This window comes from Thrips palmi, unplaced genomic scaffold, assembly GCF_012932325.1.
Source record: "Thrips palmi isolate BJ-2018 unplaced genomic scaffold, TpBJ-2018v1 HiC_scaffold_16, whole genome shotgun sequence".
Taxonomy (NCBI): domain Eukaryota; kingdom Metazoa; phylum Arthropoda; class Insecta; order Thysanoptera; family Thripidae; genus Thrips; species Thrips palmi.
In genome coordinates, this window is record NW_023144625.1 from 15983190 (window position 1) to 16005042 (window position 21853).

At 47.5% G+C, this 21853-nt stretch overlaps 3 protein-coding genes across 3 annotated transcripts; all 3 read left to right on the forward strand.

The window, feature by feature from the left end:
• Positions 1 to 767: 767 nt before the first annotated feature.
• On the forward strand, positions 768 to 6658 carry LOC117642663 (RNA polymerase II-associated protein 1). The gene is made up of 21 exons (XM_034381078.1): positions 768 to 1157; positions 1287 to 2117; positions 2203 to 2546; positions 2660 to 2850; positions 2926 to 3074; positions 3159 to 3324; positions 3420 to 3515; positions 3592 to 3847; positions 3924 to 3995; positions 4075 to 4184; positions 4272 to 4467; positions 4555 to 4725; positions 4810 to 4919; positions 5011 to 5073; positions 5169 to 5342; positions 5428 to 5579; positions 5665 to 5791; positions 5869 to 6034; positions 6101 to 6185; positions 6268 to 6401; positions 6487 to 6658. Exons 1-21 carry the CDS (start codon positions 1028 to 1030, stop codon positions 6511 to 6513), a joined length of 3750 nt encoding a protein of 1249 aa, XP_034236969.1. The 5' UTR covers positions 768 to 1027; the 3' UTR covers positions 6514 to 6658.
• Positions 6659 to 7642: 984 nt separating this feature from the next.
• LOC117642508 (tubulin beta-4B chain-like) lies at positions 7643 to 10572 on the forward strand. The gene is made up of 8 exons (XM_034380756.1): positions 7643 to 7883; positions 7965 to 8073; positions 8163 to 8389; positions 8756 to 8884; positions 8961 to 9223; positions 9310 to 9450; positions 9530 to 9772; positions 9937 to 10572. Exons 1-8 carry the CDS (start codon positions 7827 to 7829, stop codon positions 10094 to 10096), a joined length of 1329 nt encoding a protein of 442 aa, XP_034236647.1. The 5' UTR covers positions 7643 to 7826; the 3' UTR covers positions 10097 to 10572.
• Positions 10573 to 13095: 2523 nt separating this feature from the next.
• Positions 13096 to 21853, forward strand: LOC117643100 (myotubularin-related protein 3). Its single transcript, XM_034381775.1, has 15 exons — positions 13096 to 13527; positions 14694 to 14997; positions 15089 to 15328; positions 15410 to 15588; positions 15704 to 16085; positions 16186 to 16376; positions 16476 to 16671; positions 16753 to 17100; positions 17181 to 17518; positions 17597 to 18172; positions 18272 to 18526; positions 18605 to 18824; positions 18902 to 19009; positions 19110 to 19303; positions 19388 to 21853. Exons 2-15 carry the CDS (start codon positions 14713 to 14715, stop codon positions 19809 to 19811), a joined length of 3936 nt encoding a protein of 1311 aa, XP_034237666.1. The 5' UTR covers positions 13096 to 13527; positions 14694 to 14712; the 3' UTR covers positions 19812 to 21853.

The following is a 21853-nucleotide window of genomic DNA, read 5'->3' on the forward strand; positions in this document are numbered from 1 at the left end:
TGGAAGGGCTGCCGTAATTGCTGGCTTTGCGCCTTTTAAAGAAACAGACGATGAAGCCGCGAGGTGGCGCTTCGCTTTGCGCTTTGCGCCGTGCGGCACACTCATTCCGTTTTGGTCGCTCTGTCTCTCTCGCAATCATGGGACGTCCCGTGCGGGTGCGAGCGAGACAGAGCGAGGAAAACGACCCTCGGAGTCAGTCTGCAGGCAGGCAAGGGCGGCAGCCTCGGCTCGGCTCCAAATCAAACAATCTCGCCGTCGAGTCCCGAGCCTCCTAGAGGGAAATCCATTACGCGAAATCGTGAAGAATGCGGGCGGCCTGCACAGCCTGCCTGCGCTGCACTGCCCAGACGCCGGCAGCGCAGCGCAGCGCGTATGTATGGCGCAACATCAGAGGGCCCGCGCCGCATGTTGGATATACTTACAGGCTTTCAAGAAGAAAAATGTGATTTGTTGGCCATCGACGGCATGGCGCGGCGGCTTGATGTTGATAAGGGTAAAGGTAGGCTGCGGGGTGGGGCGACGCAACGCCACGCCACGCAGCAACCGGTTCGGCCTGCAGCCCCGCGAGCCCTGCCCGCTCTCCGGTCCAGTCTCGCCGAAATCCACGTAAATCACTAATTGATGGCTCGTCTCGTCAGTGGGGGTCACCGATGCGACGGGGGAGGGGGAATCGAGTCGTCGGGCGAGGCGGGGACCGAGGACGGGACGGGACGGGTCGTGTCTGGTCCAGTCGTCTCGTCTGCTGTGTGGCTTTGAAATCGGTCGCGCGGAGGTTCGCGCTCCAACCGGAACCGGAAGTCGAAGGCTGCTGCCTAGTTCAGACGTTGGCCACAAGGTGGCGCCACGGAACGAGCCCGTCTGTCATCTGCTGCACGCTGGCTGCAGGCGCTTTGTTTTGAACCGTCCCTGTCAATGATTTCATCAAATGTTATTCCTACTCGTCTGACAGCTGACAGAAAGTGGTCTGCCCTTGTGCCGTTTTATTTTAGGGTCATTTTATCTTATTCTTATCTCGAGTCACCTCGAAATGTCAGCCCCTCGCCGCCCCGGTCGTGGAGACACGGACGAGGAGCTTATGAAGCTTCAAGAAGAGTTTCTGGCAAAACAACAAAAGCCATCTGTTCACATAATAAAGATGAATCGCACTAATGAAAACGGTATGATCCTTTTGTTTAATTTTTAGAATAGGTTTGGGGGATTTTATGACCAAACCATAACCTATAACTTTGTTTACAAAATTTTTAGTTCCTTCTTTATGGATACATGTATTTTCATTTCCTTCTTAGACGATCGGAAACCCACCCCTACACTGACGGGTGCTAGCAATACTACTGCTACACCATCATGCTCATCCCAGCCGACTGAAACATCCCCTAACAAGGAGTTTGTTACGCCAAAGTGGATTTCTGATCCTCGTGCTGTGTACGCCCCTGCCGGACCTGAGGAGACATCTTCCTTTGCGAAAGAAAACGAGTCCAGCCAACCAAAGAAGAAGAGCCTCTTTGCTCTTCGTATGGAGAAATCACGAGGAAATGCGAAACGAACTGCTGGCTCTGAACAACAAAGTTCATTACAAGTTAATAAATTTGGAGAGCACAGCTACATTGTCATGGGAAAGGAAGCTCAATATATTCATGAGCAGAATGTGGCCCAGCTTGAGAAGCTGTCAGTTCAAGAAATTGAGGAGGAGAGACTGAAACTCATGTCTCAGTTGAGTGCAAGTACAATTAAGTTCCTCCAGTCTCGACGAAAATCTAATCAAAATGTTGTAAACGAAACTTTGAAGCCTGCACTGGAGACTAAAAGTGATGCTAATGTGCCATCAGCGAAGTCAGCTGCATTGCCTTTAGAAAAGGAGGCGTCAGCTGGTCAAAAAGCAACTCCGTCAAGGAAGAAAGTATTCTCTAATTCTTTTACCGCACCGCAAAGCCCTTCACAGCCCAAAGACCCAGAGACTGATTTGTTAGCAACATTACCTATCAATCCAGACCAGGCAAAACAGTGGCTTCATATGAATGTTGTTGAAAAGGATAAACTGGAATGGATGAAAGATTTACCCCCTGCAAGGAAAGCTCCTGGCCCCGATGAACCATACGCAGCTAGATTTGATTTTCAAGGTAACATCAAACATAGTCTCCTTGCAAAGTTTCTGAAAATTATTTGTCCTATTCTGCTGACCTACTGTGCAATTAAATATGACAGGTCTTCTGTTGCCGTACAACGATGAAAAGTTGGAGGTGAATCAAGGTCTACACCACCATGGGGATGAGCCGGAAAGGCCCGGCTACACTCTCCAGGAATTGATGCAGTTGAGTCGGAGCTCAGTCCTACAGCAGAGAGTAATGGGGCTGAATTCCTTAGGAAACGTTCTGCTCAAAGCCCAACTTGGAATTTATGATAAAGTTCTGCAGCAAAATATTCTTAAAGAATTATTGGATGCTAGTATATTTCTTTTACTCCGTTTTTCTATGGATGATATAAGCCCCCCAGTTGTCTTTGCTGCCATGACTGCTATGAGAAATCTCCTTTTCAATGAACCAGATGAGGTAAATTAATTTACAATGTTCTTCCTGTTTTTTGGTGTGTGTGTGTGCCTAAATTTGATTTTTCATGTGTGGATAACCATGTCAAAAATATCAAAAGAAATTTTTTTTCCAAGGCTAGTTTTGACTACTTCCTTGGCTGTGAAGGAGGCCTTCAGAATCCCACACTTGAAGTTCCCTATGAGGAGACAGATGCAAAGAAAATTCAAGAGCAGAAGGAACATGAGGCTGAACTGAAAGATTTTGAGATTATTCAGCTAGATGTATTGAGAGGAGCAGAGCGCACTAATTTAATTGTAAGATTAGGGTGAGTAATTATATCCTTTAAATTATTTTTCAGAACTTAAGGCATGATTGATACGTATTTATTTTGCATTTTCAGTTACATTCTTGATGTACTTAAGGGGCCTCCTGATGTAGTATTGGACTTGCTTCTGAGAATCGCTCGACATTCTCGTCAATTAGCTGAAGCTGTAGTGAGCTGTGGAGGACTTCTGAGAACTATACGAGACCAACTGCTAACAACCCATGGTAAATGATGTAGAGCAGTCTTAAAAACTCAGTTTAATTTAGCGTCTTTTATGAAATGTAGTTAATAATTTTTTTTGGTGCCAGTTATTCCATCTCTAGCAGCTGGTACTGGACAACTGGGTTATGGTGAGCCTAGTTCTAAAGCCCTGCGGCTGATGCGTGTGCTTGCTGCTCATTCTCGAACAATAGCAAACACTCTTCTTGACAAATTTAATATCATGGAACCTGTGATGACTTATGTCAGCATGAGGTAGGATCATGCTGTAGAGCTAACTTTTTATGCAGTGCAATTTTTATAAAGGTCAAAATGGAAATGATATGATAGCAGAGTTATTTTAATTCCAGTTCACCTGAACTACCTCACATCCAGGGTTTGGTTATACAGGGATATTATCTCTGGCAAACCTTTATGAGCTATGGACTGGCATCCCAAAGTATCATGTGAGTCATCGAGTTCTTAAATTTTTGGTTATGGTTGAATCAATTCTTCTTAAAATATTCCTGCTTTGTGTTTCAGAGATTTGTTCCCAATACTGATGCGTCAGCTACACTTCCACGCCCAGCATACTTCTCTTGCTGGACAAGGGGCCTCTCCATCTGGCCATGAACTTGCAACTGCTCTCATTGGTGCTGTAGAAAGAGCGTGTGACATTGTTCTGTCTGACCACAATGTTCTTGACCCCAAACCGGTTTTCCAGCTTGCCAAGCTTGTGGTAGATTGCCAGCGTAAATGGCTAACCCAAGCATCATCCCAAACTTCAGAAATGCCGTCTGTAAGTCTTAATGATTTACTTCTCTATCACTGACTGCTATGCTCACAGTTTAAATTAATTATTATTTCATTCAAAGTGGTCAGGTGTGAAAATGTTAGGAGCTACCTTCAACTGCCTAGCAGCTATTACAAACTGCGCAAGGAAGCAGGTACAACCATTCCAGACCTATTCTCAATAATGTGCTGCCTGTTGATCACAAGCAAATTAAATGTATACATCTGTTACAGGATTTAGCTGAGTCACAAAGTGTGTTAGAAAAGGTAGAATCTCTTGTTTATGAGGTTGTCCTTCCCTTTGGTAAAAGTTCATGTTTACAGAAGCTGCTTGATAATTTAGTGTGAGTCCACATTTTTGTTTTTAAAACTATGTTCATGGTTTTAGAGTTAGAATTGAATTGTTTCTGAAGATTCATTGTCCTTCTCAGGTCTTGCTCGTTCTTCCTGAGTTCTTGTGAAATAGGAACAAAGAGAGACCCTCCCAATCTCCCTTCGTTGGGTGCTATGGAATGGGGAGGGGAGAACCTCCTTCCTGGACTACTTCCTCATGCTCCCCATCCTTCTCTGTCTGGTTTGCTGCGTTTCCTGGCAATATTCTGTGAAGCCTTTGGCTCCTCCAATAAGGTAAAACCTTGAATTTCCTTTTGAAAAGTTTTCTTGTGATTGTCTGGGACAGAATTTGCATCAGCTGATTTCTTAATTTCTGTTTAGCTCCAGTCCCTTTTGCTTGAGAATAATGCTTTAGATAAGTATATTCAAGCATTGGTAACAAAGCCCCTGCGCAGTTCAAGTCATTGGTTTTGCCGCCAGGAAGTATACATGCTTCACCATTTAGTAGTTCTCATTGTGCTTCAGCCATCACTTGTTCCTTCTGGAAGCCAGGTAAAAATCATTGAGTGTTAGGTGTTAGTACGTAGGAAATTTCAATAATTCAAAACTGATGAAAATTTTACTATGAATCACCAGATAAAGTACTCTCAACTGGCCTTTAGAGTGGTGGATATGGTACAAGCCAATGATAGGTACCTCATCACCACACTTCTCCCAATCACTGTTTTTAGTCCTGAATTTATCAGGCAAGTAATAGTTTGAAAGTGCTGCTTGTTTTAAAATTTTGAATGTGTGTTTAAGCCAATTATTTACTTTGGTGTTTTATCTTTCCGGTAGATGGGGGATGAATTCTATTAACACTGAAAAGGAAACGCACTTGATTGATGAGTCCCTGGAAAGGTGAGGGGTAAATTTTATTAACTAAATCTATCCATGACATAATGATGCCATTGGAATTAAAAAAAAAGAAAAACAATTATTTTTTTTCTGTGCAGGTTGTCTTCTATTGGGTCACATTACTTGAATGTACTTGGAGTGCGCTTCTGCAAGGTGCTGCCTCCTGGTCAGCGCATGAGTCTCACTTCCATATCCAAGGGCACTGAGCCTGCACTTCCTGTTGATTGGCACTTTGCGCCAGTCCTTGTTCTCTATGGACAGTATGATGCGCAGTAAGGGAAATTTTATCCATTCTTTAGTTGAAATTAAACTCATTTTGTATTAACCTCTGAATTCATGCAATATTGAATGTTCTAGGAACCGGGCCCGGTGCTCAGAGCGGGACACTGCTCTTGTGGTGACAGAAGCTTTACAATTCCTATTTCTTATGGAATGCCTTTGGCCCAAGGCAAGAAGGCCCCTCTCTGTGACAGCCCGATGGTGCCGTCTTGCCTTAGTATTTCTTGCTGGTAAATTGCCTTGGATTTCTTACCTTTTTTTTTGTGTTGTACTTTTTGATACTGTGTCTTGCACTAAAAATAAATTTCTCTCCAGGTTCTGATCTATTTTTGGACAGTGATGTGAAACGGTACTTGAAAGTTAATTTGGACCTGTTACTTCTGCAGAGGGACAAATTAAATTTCAGGGAAAATATACCTGGACTTTCCTCATTTTATGATTTGTAAGTAGGCTTTTTTATTTTATAAAATACTATTAAATGTGTAATGTTGTCATTCATTTTTGTAATTTTTTCTGTAGGTATGGAGAGTTATTGTTGCAATTTTCTGCTGTGTCTTATGGTGACACACTCTTTGGAGCATTTATATTGCTGCCTTTGCAGCAGAAACAGGATCCTCAGTTGCGTAGAATGATCTGGGGCGAAAATGCTGTTGTTTTGCATATACTTTCTACACCCATTGATGAGGTAAGCAGCAGAATTTGAAAAATCCAAATTTATTTAGTGACACATTACTTATTCCTTGATGTTTAGGTGGGTGTCCCCATGGAAGAATTTCTTCAACCATGTGAGAAGGAACCTTCACTTCTGTCGTGTTATTTGGAATTTGTAGCAAAAGGTATTTAAAGAGAACTTAAAGTAATCTTATCATACAACTTATCCTTTCTAAAATTTGATCTGACTTAATACTTTGTATTCAGGCCGAATAGTTGAAAGACGATGTCCTGTCCTGTACAATGTTGCTGTTCATCATGTTTCTACTTTTATCAAACAATATTCGGATCATCCGTATGCTGCTCTTCTTCTCAAGAGAATTAATCTGATAGGAAACAAGGTATGTTTTGTTTGGTAGTTTAAGACCTAAGTTTAACTTCAGAGGGCTCTGTACCACCTATCCTCTATTTTCTTTGCACCAACAGGCTATCCAGCAGCTATTCTTGAAATGATAGATTACCACAACATGTACATGTCAGGGGGAAGAGGAAGCAGGACATCTTTTGCAGTTTTTCAATTTATTTGTGATATGCAAGTTTCTGGTTCTGCTCAAAAGTGTAAATACATGTCAATAAACCATCTTAAGTAAAACAAAAAGTTCTTTGAAAAAAAATAATTCTGGATGACAGTTGGCCCTTCCATAGAGTAACCAGGCCCCGGGCTCCATGCGGTGGCGTGGTGGCGCGGTGGCCGACTCGACTCTGTGGCACCGCAAGTTCCCGCAAGTCAATCGTTAGCCACTCGATAGCCGTGTCGCCTACACTCATACAGGCCGAACACGTGACGCGCCTTGCTGCGCCGGCTGCAGACTGTCGCATCTCGCGGCCGCGGACCGTCCAGTTACACTGTTACTGCGCCGCTGCAGGCGCAGGCATGCAAGCGGTCGTACAGTACTGTCCCGCCGGGTCATACAGTAGGGCAGGGCGGCCAGCAGGCAGCAGCACCAGCAGGGCAGCCAGACAAAGAGATTACTTTGGAGTGCACTTCCCTCCTCCCTCTGCCCCCACGCCCTCCTCCTCCTCCTCCTCCTCCTTGCAGTCACAAATGCACCACTACCGCGCCGCCGGCGCCTGGTGCATGCCTAACGAAACGAGGAAGGGGGTGACTGATTCAGGTTAGCACATTCTGGTGTCATCAAATAACAAAGAAGGTTTCTTCTTTTTTAACAACAAAAAATGAAAAAAATTGCAAAAAATAAAATATGGCCACAAAAATTTTGCAAAGAAAAAAATTATTGGGTGGAGTTGAGCACAGTTCTTTTGACTTTAATTACACTCCTCTTGCGCACACGGCCATGGGGAGTTTTTCCCTATGATTCCTCATGCAACGCGAGACACGACGTCAGTTGCGTCAGAAAGGGGATGGAGGGAAGGAGTGTCCTAGATTCTGACAATGGCGTTTAGAGACGCCCCCGCACCCAGCCCCCACCGCGGTGACAATGGCATTTAGGGACGGCCCCGCCCCCCCCCTCCACTGCAACGACAATGCCACCCCCGCGGTTTGCATCCCCAGCGACGGCGCCTCAGTTGGGACAGAGCCACTCCGCGTTGGGACGCCGAACAGCGCGGACCACGACAGCTTGCAGCAGCCGTCCCCTGCCCTGCCCCGCCCTGCCCCGCCCCACCTAGCCACGACCCCGGACCGGCAAAGGAGCTGAGCCGACCAGCCCCTAACCGGACCCAGCCCCAGCTCCGGCTTCCTCTGTGAGGGAGGCCGCCCGCCCCTCACCCTCACCGTCTCCAACCCGTTCTCCTCCTCCGCCACCATGAGGGAGATCTGCCACCTGCAGGCCGGCCAATGCGGCAACCAGATCGGCGCCAAGGTAGGCCGCGGTCCGCGAGCCTCGCCCCCCCCCCCCTCCCCGCTGACGCGGGTTCAACTAAACCAACCCCAACCATTGCAGTTCTGGGAAGTGATTTCGGACGAGCACGGCATCGACCCCACCGGCACGTACCACGGCGACTCCGACCTGCAGCTGGAGCGCATCAACGTGTACTACAACGAGGCCACAGGTACGGCGGGCTTGCCCTCGGCACCCTCGGCTTGCTGCCCTCCCGCCTGTCGCCTTTCGCGCGGAGGGTGAACCAGGCTGCTTCCCCAGGCGGCAAGTACGTCCCCCGCGCCGTCATGATCGACCTGGAGCCCGGCACCATGGACTCCATCCGGTCGGGCCCCTTCGGCCAGATCTTCCGGCCGGACAACTTCGTGTTCGGCCAGGGCGGTGCCGGCAACAACTGGGCCAAGGGCCACTACACCGAGGGCGCCGAGCTGGTGGACGCCGTCCTGGACGTGGTGCGGAAGGAGGCCGAGGGCTGCGACTGCCTGCAGGTACGCCCACGCCCCCTCCACCGGGCCCGGCCACCGCGCCGCCCCTCGGTCGAACGCCAACGGCCAACCGGAAACGACGCCGCCCCTTGCGCCGGCCGCCGTCGCGGTCCTGGTCTGGCTCACGACACGAGGCGGCCGGCACGCTTATCGCGCGGCCACCACTTCCTCGCGAGCTATCGGGCCGCGCGCGCCCCGCACGCCCCGAACCCGAAAGTCGGCGTCTCAACGCCGGCAAGCCGGGGCGGGACCGCGCGCAGCCCCGCAGCCCCGCAAAGCGAGATTAAAAACGCAGCACTCGGCCAAAGGGGTAGATAAGACAGCGATGAGGGCGCGCTGCTGACTGGTGGTCGCGTCGATGCGTTGCAGGGCTTCCAGATGACCCACTCCCTGGGCGGCGGCACCGGCTCCGGCATGGGCACGCTCACCATCTCCAAGATCCGGGAGGAGTACCCGGACCGCATCATGAACACGCACTCCATCGTCCCCTCGCCCAAGGTGCGTGTGCTGCGCACGGAACCTGTGACACTGTGAAACGGACAAGGAGCTGGAAAATGAACGAAATTGCCCGCAGGTGTCCGACGTGGTGGTGGAGCCGTACAACTGCACGCTGTCGGTGCACCAGCTGGTGGAGAACACGGACGAGACGTACTGCATCGACAACGAGGCGCTGTACGACATCTGCTTCCGCACGCTCAAGCTGACCACGCCCACGTTCGGCGACCTGAACCACCTCGTGTCCGCCACCATGTCGGGCGTCACCACCTGCCTGCGGTTCCCCGGCCAGCTCAACTCGGACCTGCGCAAGCTGGCCGTCAACATGATCCCCTTCCCCAGGTCCGACCGCCGCTGCCCGGCCCGTCCCCCGGAAAGAAGGGCAGGACGCAGGACTTGAACCCGGTGCCATTGCCGTGCTATTGCAGGTTGCACTTCTTCATGCCCGGGTTCGCGCCCCTCACCTCGCGCGGCAGCCAGCAGTACCGCGCGCTCACCGTCCCTGAGCTCACGCAGCAGATGTTCGACGCCAAGAACATGATGTGCGCCTGCGACCCGCGCCACGGAAGGTAACTGCACCTCGCGCCCGCGCCGCCCTCGCCGTCCTCGCCGCGCGCCGCACTTACCCGCCTTGGCGCCTTCCCCCAGGTACCTGACGGTGGCGGCCATCTTCCGAGGCCGCATGTCCATGAAGGAGGTCGACGAGCAGATGCTCAACATCCAGAACAAGAACAGCAGCTACTTCGTGGAGTGGATCCCCAACAACCTGAAGACGGCCGTGTGCGACATCCCGCCCAGGGGGCTCAAGATGTCGTCCACGTTCGTCGGCAACACCACCGCCATCCAGGAGCTGTTCAAACGGGTTTCCGAACAGTTCACCGCCATGTTCAGGTAGGCTGGGCTCGGCTGGGCTGGAGCGATAAAAACCGACCGCGGCGATCGCAGCCCATTTCGTGTCCACTTCCGAGGACGAGTTGAAGGCCACACGCGACTCGGCCAGACAGTGTTCTCGCCTGAAATGTCTAAAAATACAACCCATTTGCATGTCTGTACAGGCGGAAGGCCTTCTTGCACTGGTACACGGGCGAGGGCATGGACGAGATGGAGTTCACCGAGGCCGAGTCCAACATGAACGACCTCATCTCCGAGTACCAGCAGTACCAGGACGCCACGGCGGAGGAGGAGGGCGAGTTCGAGGAGGAAGAGGAGGAGTAGCGGAGCAGACGGCACGGGGCTGAGGCTGGGGGACGCGGCGAGGGGCACTCGTCTAATTTTTATTTTAATTTTTTTTTAAACTATTGCAAGGTGGGGTGGAATGAGGTTTTGGCTCGGGCATCCCAGTTCTCTTCGACGCGGGCGGCTTTTTTTGACTGCCTTCTTGATCACGCACATCACCAGCAAGGAATATTATCTATCCCCGCGTCGAAGCAAAGCCAAAAAGTAAAAAAAAAAAAACTGAAAAACTTTAAAAATAGGACTTGCGGGATGCCCGTTTCGAGAATGCGGTGCGTGGTGGCAGGAAAAGACTACAATTCGGTTCGACAGGAGTCTCGCCTTGATTCGTAACTGTTGGGAACACACTGTATTGTACTCGTCCCGCGCGGACGGCGCGGCTGACGGCCCACGGGGGGCCGCGGAGGGGCCCCCCGACTATGTACTCATTGGGTATCAATAAATTCGACTATGCAACTCTCAAACGGCCAGCTCGTTCCTTTCCCCGGCTCCACACACGCGCCCACACCATACGCACTCAGCCCTGACTCCTCGACGCGGTCCTCGTTGACGTCGGCGTGGTCCTCCAGCGAGGTCTGGCGGCGAGGTCTGGCGGCGACGTCTGGCCCCACGCACTATGCTAATCACTAGGCAGCTAGCTCGCTAGAGACCGCAAGCTGCCTCAGAGATGAGCCAGAGCGCGACGGGGCTCGAGCGTGGCGGACTTGGCGGCGGTGGGGCTGCTCCAGGCCAAGACCCTCTCGGCGCTGCCCTCTGAACCGGACTGGCAGGACTCGCAAGGAGAAGGACGTCGTCAGCCAAACGTCCCCACTTGCCCGGCCCTCCCGGTCCTGCTTCCGGTGCTTGCTTATCCTGCAAGCTTTCCGCGCAGCCCGGCGCAGCCTCTCCTCCCCCAACCTCAACAAGTGCGCGGATAAGGCCAAAGCGCTGGCTGCTGCAGCATGCTGCTCCGGGCCGCCGATAGCCTATCGTGTCGACGACGGGGACGCCGGAACGCGACGGCCAGGCCGAGGGCCAGGCAGAGGGCCTAGCCAGACCTGGTAAACGGGGCTACTCTTGCTCGGCGCAGCGCATGCCACGCTCGGCCACGCTCGCTTCAGCGCCCTCTTGGTGCGAACCAAGTGGCGGAGTCAAGCAGAGTCAAGCCGGGCAGCCTGGGACAGCGGCCGAATCGCCGATATGGCGGGGTGGGCCCGGAAGGCAGACGATCATTTGTGGTCGAGCCATTAATCGCAATGGCAATCGCCCGGCAGGTAGGCCGCCCGCTCCGGCGCGGCGCTCGCCGTCGGCTGGGTTGCCTATGCCGCCGTTGGCAGGGGCTCCTCGGCGGGGGCGGCGCCGCGCTGCTCCTGCTCACGAACTTTTTGTTTCGACAGCGCGTCCGTTTTTCTGCGAGTTACATTTTTTTTAATGCTTGGCACTTTTATTTTAAAATCGAAAGTCCGCCCCACCGCTCTGGCGAGGCGACACAAACATTGTTCCGAAAGATGTGTGGCGGGGCGAAGCGGGGCGGGCAAGGCGGTAAGGCGGGCGGGCACGCGACGAGAGATAAGTCGGGCGGGGCGGGGCGGGGCGGGGCGGGGCGGGGCCCACCGCCGGCCTTCTCGCCGGGGCACTTTTACCGTTTGACGGCGCACCACCGCGGCCACCGCCACCGCCTCTGCGTCCACGTAATTTCGCCAAACCCCAAACTGCTCATCACAAAGATATATGCTGCCGAGGCCAGGTGCGCGCGCGGCAGCAGACTCTTTCCGCTCCGTCCCTCTCGCACTCACGGGGTGTATTGGGGGCTGGGAGAGAGACAGTACGACAAAGGCCCTCTGATAAGTCGCTCGGCAGAGGTACGTGGCACCTCCCTCTGGCGTGACTCAAGACTCAACCCCGCGCTGCGTTTGCTTCCAATCGGGGGTCTGGGAGGCTGGGCCCAAAATGTGTCACCAAGGGAGACGACTGCAGTGGCGGAGCCTCGCGGAGCGTCGTCAGCCGATCGTCGTCGGCTCTAAGCACGCGCCCTTCGGTACCTTCGGTAAGGCAAGCAGGGCCGCCCTATCTGTCTCGCAGTGGCACGGCACGTCCCAGGAGGGCGAGAGGCGAGAGAGAAGGGCGTGGGGCGCATTGTGTGACTCGCTCGGCCGTGCGCCCAAAGTCGCCGTATCAAATGACCTTCATTTCGTCTTCAATGGCAGCCGATGGCAGCCAGTGCCAGTGGTCGATCGATCCACGATGCGGCCGGCGGCCGATAGGCCGATAGCAGCAGCAACCGCTGGGCCGCTGGGCCATTCCACCTTTCTCGCGCCCCAACGGAAAGCCCAAAGCCCCATGAGTGCGAGGGAGACGGAGCGACCAAACCACAGTTCCGAATGAGCGTCAGCAGCGTGGAGGCAAACCAAGCGAAGCAAGCGAAGCTCGGCATAAAGCCGCGGCCCGGAGGAGGCCGGGACAGGGGCGCTTTTGTACTATTTGCACGGCTCAAGGCTCAAGGCCGCCTCCAAGACGGCAGTTTGGGCGCTCATTTCGAAATGGGACTGGCGCGCGCCACCGCTGATTAAGGCCTCGGACGGTTATCCGCGTTCACTCCGTTCACTCGTTTTATTTGATTTGATGGCCACTGCGAAGGGGCGATACAGGGCAGGGGAGTGGGGTGGGGGTGGTCGGTCCGTCTGTCCGGCCGAGCCGCAGGCCGCAGCCCCAGCGCGCCTCAGCGCGCCTTCCTTTGTTCTTGGGACTTCCACGATGAAAACCAAAACAGTCTCGCGTCCCTGTCGATAGCGGCTATCGCGGCCCCATTTGTACCGCGATGCTGAAGGATTATTGCGAGTGGGATAAATTATGCAGCTTTGATGGGAGCAGCGCCGGAAAGGTGCAAAGTTCGCGACCTTGCCTCTGGCTGCCTCGGCCCGCATGGCAGCGCTCGGCGATCGGCTAGCTCGTCCCCAAAGCCCAAAGCCTTGCACTGCCTCCGCGGGAACACGAAGCGACAGCGCGCTCGGCTCGTCGCGAGTCGCGCCGAACAGACGACAGCCAAAGATAGCAGAAAGGCTCGGCTACACGCACAAGTGCAGCGGTCGAGAAAACTGTGTCAAATTTGGCCCGAATCAAACGATTGGGTTTGATTCCCTTCGGGCTCGTCGTCTCGCTCTCGTTGTTTCGTCACTATCACGGTCCCCTCGACGCGCTGTGCTTTTGTTTTTGTTGGGCCGATCCGTGCGGCCTGCCTGGCTGCCCGTGGAATCAGCTGACGTCATGTTGGGTCGCGGCCGCCATTACGGTGTTGGTGTTCATCTGTGGAAATCAGCTGTGGTGGAGAATTAGTCTCTCCCATTCGCGTTACAGCCGCTCCAAAATGGAAATGTTACCGTTGGATTAACTCGGCAGGAGTGCTGACCTCTCTGCGTGTTCGTTACTGGTTTTCAGTGAGTACCAGTCGGAGGAAAGGCCTGTGTTTACTTCGGGCCCATGGGCACATAATGTAGGCCATCGGCCAACATTTAAGAACCTTGAGAGTTCATACATCCCAACTTTTGTGTTTTTCATCGCTTTCCGATCTAGTTTTGCCCAGAATATTTTGACTAGTGAAGGGTTGGTTTTTTCGAGTTTGGTTTATGCCCCAGAATAGGGTTAGGTAATTTGAAACTCCGTTTTAGTGGTGTAGGCCTAGAGGTGACAGGTGTCAGAAGTCTTTTACGTGTTTTGCTTCCTAAATTGCGGTCTGTTGGACCTGTCTTCAACAGTTTTGTTTGATATTTGTTTCGTCATAAGGTCGAGGCTCTCTTATTCAGTAATGGGATCAGTCCCCAGGCTTTATGGGGATCTATCACACCAAACTCTTTGGCCTCTTCCTTTTCATTCAAATGAAAATGTACTCTTCCCTTTAAGTAATATTTTCCATATCAGTTGTTATATCTTTATTTTTGACAGACTTTGTTATTGCATTTATCATAAATTTTTCTTTAGTTGTGATTTCATTGATTAATTTTCAACCATCATTTGGTGTATTTCATTCCTACTGTTAGGCTTATTTTCTCACATCAATTACTGGTTTGGTGCCTTAGTTCTTCTATTCCGTCCCATTATTTTAAAACCTCTTATAAATTTTTACGTGTGAGCAACTCTAAAGTTTGGATTGGTGAACCCTGGCTTTGTATGTCCTGATACACATCCTTTTGATTTTAGAGTTGACAGTTTTCATTTGTTTACCCAACCTGTTCTAATCAACTACAGTTGTTCTACGTGGAATTCATTCACTTTGTCCCGTAGAATTATTGTAATGTAAATGAAACTCTTGCAGAAATTTCAAATTTTGTGCCAGGCTATGATCTAACCTCAAAGTAGTTCTTTAATACTTCTGTAACGGAATTCCTTTTTCTCTTACTACCTATACGAGCCAAGGATCAAAAGGAGTTTGGGCTTTATTACTTAGATTTCCATTACTTGCTCTTAAGATTTCTAGTACTAGTATGCATCATGCAATCAAAATTGTCCCTGATCTCTTTTTGGGTCCATTATTTCTTTTTTTTTGTCTGCACTTTGTGCATTTTTTTTTGTTCTTGCACTAATATTTTTATTCTTTTCATTTCAGGCTTTAATAGAGCTTAATCATGGAGTTCTCTACCGGTGATCCTCAACCATCCAGTATGCAATCGTTATCCAACATAGCATCAGAGCTCTTCCCCAAAGCAACATTGCAAATTGAAGACAGTGGAGGTGGAGGTCCCTCGACAGAAGGACTCACAGTTCCATTCACGCCAGTGTGTGGGGAATCTCCCAAATACATTGTGCGAACAGCTGATGGAGTTCTGGTCCTGTCAAACTATCGTATATTCCTGCTGATGTCGGATGGGTCCAATCACAATATACCACTTGGACTAATTGAACAATTAGAGGTCTGCTTTAACACATGTTTGTGGCTGTCACATTATCAACGTTTTGATTAATTTTGCATTTATGAGCTGTGTGTTTGTTTACGCATTGCAGGTTAAGGATATTTTTTATCTCCATGTTTTGTGCAAGGATGCTCGCTCTGTTCGCCTGGTATTTTTGAGCAATGATGTTTGTGTGAAGTGGTTCCATCGTTTGTTGCGAGCAATCAGCCCTCCAAAATCAATTGAGGATGTCTTTGCATTTTCATTCTATGCATGGTCTAAAGAGGAGGGCGGGGAGAAAGTTCTTCAGCGCTTAAAAAGGCAGCCTGAGCAGTCTTATTTCCGTAAAGAGGTATATATTCTCCTAACTGTTACTTTCTTTGAGAAATTATGGAGTTATTGTTAACTCACTTGTATTTCTGGAACCCATTAGATGGATCGACTACAGTTTGATATTCATGGGGCTTGGCGTATATCCAAAGCTAATGAAAATGGTGAACTGTGTTCATCTTATCCTAAAGAACTCTTAATTCCTTCATGCATTGCTGACTCAATATTGAAAAAAGGTGCCCAATTTAGAAGTTATGGCAGGGTGCCAGCAGTTGTGTGGAGGTTAGTGTCATGTCACTGTATTATAACCCCCTAGCACCTCCTTTTTGGCATGGTGTGAAATTGCTTCGCCGAGTATCTTAATTATTTTACAGTTAACAACTCATTTTCATTTCAGGCACACAGGCAATGGCGCTGCGCTGGCGAGATGCTCTCAGCCAGAAGTTGGCTGGTTGGGTTGGCGCTCTCCAGAGGACGAAGCCCTTTTAAAGGCCATTGCTGATGCCTGTGCTCATGACCGTTTGCATAATGTTACATCTGATGTATCTAGTAGCACAATGACATTATCTGCTCTAGCTGAAGCCACAGCACCAGGAAACTTTACTTGTCTAAATGGTTCAGTCCAAACTTCAACAGTCACATCAACTGTATCCTCTCCTCCTTTACTAAATGGTGGAAATGCGAGTTTACAGTCTGATATTTCTGGATCTAGTTCAAGTGGTGTAAGTAGCCTGAAAGACTCCCTTCCTGATCAAGTGGATCTACCACCACAAGGGAAAGTAAGTTCTCTCTTCATTTGTAGTGTTTTAAAAAAATTGACCTAGTTAATGTTACGTTTGCTGTACCATTAAATGCGTCCTTATCCTGTTCTTTCTGTAGAAACTTCTAATCATGGATGCTCGATCTTACACTACTGCAATTGCAAATCGTGCAAGAGGAGGTGGCTGTGAATATCCTGAGTACTACCCCACTTGTGAAATACAGTTCATGAATCTTCCAAATATTCACTCCATTAGGAAAAGCTTCCACTCTCTTCGAGCATTGTGTGCATCTTCAGATGATAATCCAAAGTGAGCTGATTTTCATCTATTGTTGTTTATGATCCCTCACATTTGGTAGTGTGCCATTCATGTATGAACTAATTTTCTCTCTCTCTGTATCTTGAACAGTTGGTTCAGCTTGCTTGAGGGGACACGATGGCTTCAAAATATGTCTGGTTTAATGCGAGCTGCTGTGACTGTAGCTCAGGCGCTTGACAGAGAAGGGAGGCCTGTTGTTGTGCACTGCTCAGATGGTTGGGACAGAACTCCACAGATTGTTGCTTTAGCTGAGATATTGCTTGACCCTTACTATCGAACTATGCAGGTTGGTATCTGTCTCTTTATTTTCTCATTGATATTTTGTCAAAATTGGGTTTAAATTATTTGTTTTGGAACTACTTTCCAGGGATTTCAAGTTTTATGTGAGCGTGAATGGCTTGATTTTGGTCATAAGTTTGCTGATCGTTGTGGACATGGAGTCGGTGGAGACGACCATAATGAAAGATGTCCTGTGTTTTTGCAATGGGTGGATTGTGTCCATCAACTGCTATGTCAGTTTGAATGTTTGTTTGAGTTTTCTGAGGCTTACCTTGTGAAACTAGTCCAACACACGTATTCAAATATGTTTGGCACTTTCTTGTGCAATTCAAATGCTGATCGAACTAAATTGAGCATTGCAGAAAGGACATTTTCAGTTTGGCAATTTTTACAAGATGATTGCTTTAAGAACCATTTATATCTACCAGAGGATCGGGTAAGACAACATTCATGTGTTCTAAGGAATCAGTGTGTCTAATTTGTCAATGAATAAAATCCGTAAATGTACTTTTGCAGGTATTGTGGCCATCTTGCCATGTTCGTGATTTGAAAGTCTGGAATAACCTGTACTTAGGATCTCCTGATAGGGCCACCTCAATAGTATCTACTGCTCCTGCCCCAGTGAACACTGTCACAACCACCCACAGTGCTCCAGGGTCAGTTGTTGGCAGTTCTAATGTTACAAGTGAAGATTCAAATGCCCCAGATGACATTGAAGACACAAATCGATCAAATGGTTTTGTGAAAACTCGTTCTTATGATGATATAATTACTGCCTGTGATGAGCGAGAAAACCATTGCTCTCTTGCGGACCAGCCAAGGAGGTGTTCTGATTCTAGCATTAATGTGGATATGTAAGTATATATATATATAGATCTTGCCTCTCATACTGCATCAATTCAACTCAATTGATTTTTTTTGTAATCATACAGAAAATACGTGAATGGTGGCAGCACCGATGAGACTGACCAAGTAGATGGAGAAACACAAGACGATTGTGGTGGTCAATCAAATGAAGTGCAGAATCAAGTTGTGTCAGATCTGTGCAAGGATGCAATGGGTCTTGAACTTTCCAAAGCTGTTTCTCAGTCCCCTGTGCCTGAGCTTTCTCTAACAAGTTTATCTACTAATTTGCCTACTATTCAACAAATCTCACCATGCAATGGTAGAGAAGAGCAGTCTGATGATGAGGATACTGAAATAACTGTTACCACTGAGGTGCATGATTCTATTGATACAGTGGATAGTCCTGGAACACTAACACAGTGCACTTCAAGATTACCTGATACGGATGTACCAAGCCTAGACAGCAGTATTATCTCTTCTAACCATAATTCAAATGAAGACTTCCAAGAATCTTCAAAGGTCGTTTGGAAAGTGAATGAGTCTGTTCAGCCGGGCCTATCTGTTGACAGTTCAACTGATACTTTAGTTGCACCAGATCAGTTAGCCAACCATAGTGCCTCTGCTGCTGCTAGTCCAGCTACTCCACTTTGTAATGGTATAAGGTGAGAGCTCTTACTTCATTGGATTTTGTCACTCAATGTTATTTGTTTATATTTATTTACCTCTCCTTCTAACTTAAAATATTTTTGTTTTACTTTTAGTTCCTCTATAACTGCTTCTGCTATGCCATCAAGTTCTCCGGATATAGTGATGCCAATAGTGCAACAGTCAAGTTCCATAGGGGTGTGTAGTTCACTTACCCCTCAGTCCCTAACATTCCCTTATGGAGCACTTGGCTCCATGCCTCCTCCAGTGTTAACAAATGGTGTCCCTGATGGCGATGTGATATCCTCAAGTGCTGGGGATATGTGTAGGGTATGTGCTGATAGTAGAAGATTTTTAGCTGATAACCATCGGTAAGTGTCATTCTCAAAGTCACTAAGTTTTGTTCTACTTGAAAAATAATAATAAAATGTATGGCCTTTGGTTTGTAGGGACCATTCTGGAAGCAGTTCACGTTATTCAACACCACCCCTTAATAGTGGCACACCTAGTGGTGGTTATCCTGCGACTCCTGCAACGCCTTGTGAAGAAAGAGCGGCTTTACCCTCTTCTTTCCAAGGTGGTCAAGTGTTGCTAGATGATGTAGATGGGCTGGCACCCCCTCACAGTGATGTTCAAATTAGATTGCAACATATTATGGCAGAAAATCAGGTTAGCCAACATTACCTGGATATTAGGAGTTGCCTTCTGGTAATCTTGTGCTGACTTAGATATTTATTTTGATGCAGGCTCGTGTCCAGGCACTGGAGAGGGATCTGCACATGACTAGGATGGCACTTACACAGCAAGTATGCCATCAGTGCAGTCATGCTCATCCGGATCGCAATGATGATGTGGTAATTAAAAATGACACAAATGCATAAATTCCTTAAATTAAAATTAAACATACTCATAAATATATCTAATGCACATTTTGTGGCCATTTGCATGTTTTAGCGATCTTTGCCGGAGTCAGCATGCTCAGGAGAGCCTGCATCAGCTGGAGAAAGTATTCCTTCAGATGTTTCATGGGAAGCCCTAGAGGAGGTACCTGATGGAAACCCAGTGCTGTGGTGGCCTGACTATGCCGCGAACCACTGTATGCGCTGCAGTCGGGAATTCAACGTTGTGCGTCGCAAGCACCATTGCAGGTGGGTGTGTGAGGTTGCATCCCTTTATCGTTATTTCTGTATTCAAATAAACGACATGTTCTTACATTTCTTTGTTTATTGCAGGAATTGTGGTAAAATATTTTGCTCTGAATGTTCGGAGAACACCATGCCACTTCCAAATAAGCAGGTTTATGAACCTGTCCGAGTTTGTACCAGCTGCTACTCACTTCTACATACTGATGTAGTTGACAACCCTTTGAGCCATCTTAACTCTCGTCGAAGTGGCTCTGTTGTTAATGTGAACTCTCTTATTACTTCAAATGGACATTCCATGGATGTACCTACTGACATGGCTGAGTCAGCATTAACAACGTTTGCTCAACATCATCATTCAACCAATGGTAATAGCTGTGGGTTTTCTTATGCTGCTGTAGCATCAGGTAGTGCAAACTCAGACACGAGAAATGGAGTGTCTCTATCTGAAGGTAAAAATGTGAACCAACAAGCGCAACCACACACTAGGAAGGCTACGGCAGCATATGTTTAGACAGTCTTGATATGTAATTGGAACTTTGACTTGTCTGGCTTTCCTTTCATTAGAAACCAATATTGTAGAACAAACGGGTAAACTGTATACAGAACAACCATTGATGCTAAACAATGTCAATATTTTGTCTCCCCTGATGTGGATCCTTTAACCAATTTTATTTGTGTACCTCCTTTAAATCAAAACCCCTAATCAGAATTCAGGTTTAGTACATGATGTGTCTTTGAAGTTATTTTAAAAATTACAATCATCTTATACATCTATAGTTATTGCCCAGAGAAGAAATTCTACCAATCTGTTCTATGTGCCTGCACGTAGCCTAGATGTCCGCCGATTCCCTTCGTGCTCGTTTGAAGCAGAATTTTCCTACATTGAGCCTTAGCTGTAATTGGCTTTGACTGTACTTCTTGCCTCACCGTTTAATGTGAATCACATCAGCACTAAGGCTTGGGATCCCTTTTGGAGTGTGAGGTTTTGCACTTTTTGAACCACCTAAATGATCATGAATTGATTCTTCAATTGCATTACAAATAAAGGTTTTTAAAAAAGTACAATACACAAAAATCTTAAATAGTGATACATTACTCTGAACCTTGTGGGATACTATACTGTGGATTTAGAATATTGGGGGCATCTTTCAATCTCTGTGGTTTAGAAACAGCTTTTGTTAAGTTCTTATCCTGTAACCCTGCTGTTCTCGGCTTTCTTAAAAGTAGCTGCCAAATCCTTATAAATATGGGAAATCATGACTAATGAATTGTTTTTAAAAAATTCTTATATTTTTTATTAAGAAATGAGTGAAAATGAATTTTATCCTTGTTATATGTTGTTGCAAACCACTGGAAGATGAGAATGAATTAAATGTTTACTTATGTTACAGTGTATGTTGCCAGGTAGGCATTCTTGATAAAATTTAATTTTAAAATTAAGCTCATAAGGAGATTACAAATGATAAATATTGTCCCTTTTGGCTGTGATAGAGAAGTAAAGGTCATTCTATAAAATATGAGTGTAAATGTTTGTACAGTACTGATATAAGGAGTTGTACATATTTTAAGAAGTTAGAACATAGAGCATACAATCGTTGAATGTGGTAAAAAGCAAAGGGCCGAGGTTGCACAAGACAGGGCCAGGTCCCGCCATCCCGCCAACAACACAAGGTGCTTGCATGTATTCTGTTATTGGATGCTTTTTGTCTAACTTGATGCTTCTGTAAGATACTTTGTAAATATTGTTTTAATTGTAAGTCTATAAACATTCATGCTTCTTTGTTTTACAAGCAAAGCACAATCTTAGTCAGTTTGGTCCTGTGCTAAAGGCACATACTAGTCATGCCACAATTTTGTAAATTATTTTGGCAAAAGCTTTGGTGTATTCAAAATGTTCAGAGTTATGCAAGGAAAAGTTTGTTCACTACCCCTTCCAGTGTTATGCTTTGCTCCCCCTGTCATATCTCAGCAGTTTGCTTACGGATTGTAGATTTTGTAACTACATGTAAATAAGTCATAATTGGATCTGACACAATGGCGGTCCAAATAGTGATGTAGCTTAACTTTGGGCCAGAATTTTTTCACCAATGACTGAAATGAAATTCAAGGAAAAATCATCTACCTAAGCAAAATGGAAAAACTTTAAAAAATTGGCAGGATACATTAGTGACTGCAACATTGTACATAAAACCAGCCCTGTAATTATGTGAATATAGTATTGCCTTGGGAACCATCCAATTTTTTCTAGGAATTATGGAATAATGTTTTTGGCTGACCTTTACTTCTTCATCATGATATCAAATTTTTGTTGTTGCACTATTCGTACATCTTGTCAACAAATTAATTATAGTCCTAGGGCATTCAATACATGTTGAAAATTGCGAAAGGAACTTTAAATATGAATGTGATAATGGTTTGCAAGCATGTTTGGTGCTCTATTGGTTGATGGAACCTGCATTGTGATCAATTTTGTGTACTAACTTTAGAACTTTAAAAAGTAAAGTGAATTTGCTGTGGTATTAACATGCATTTTAAAGGAAATTTCTACATTTC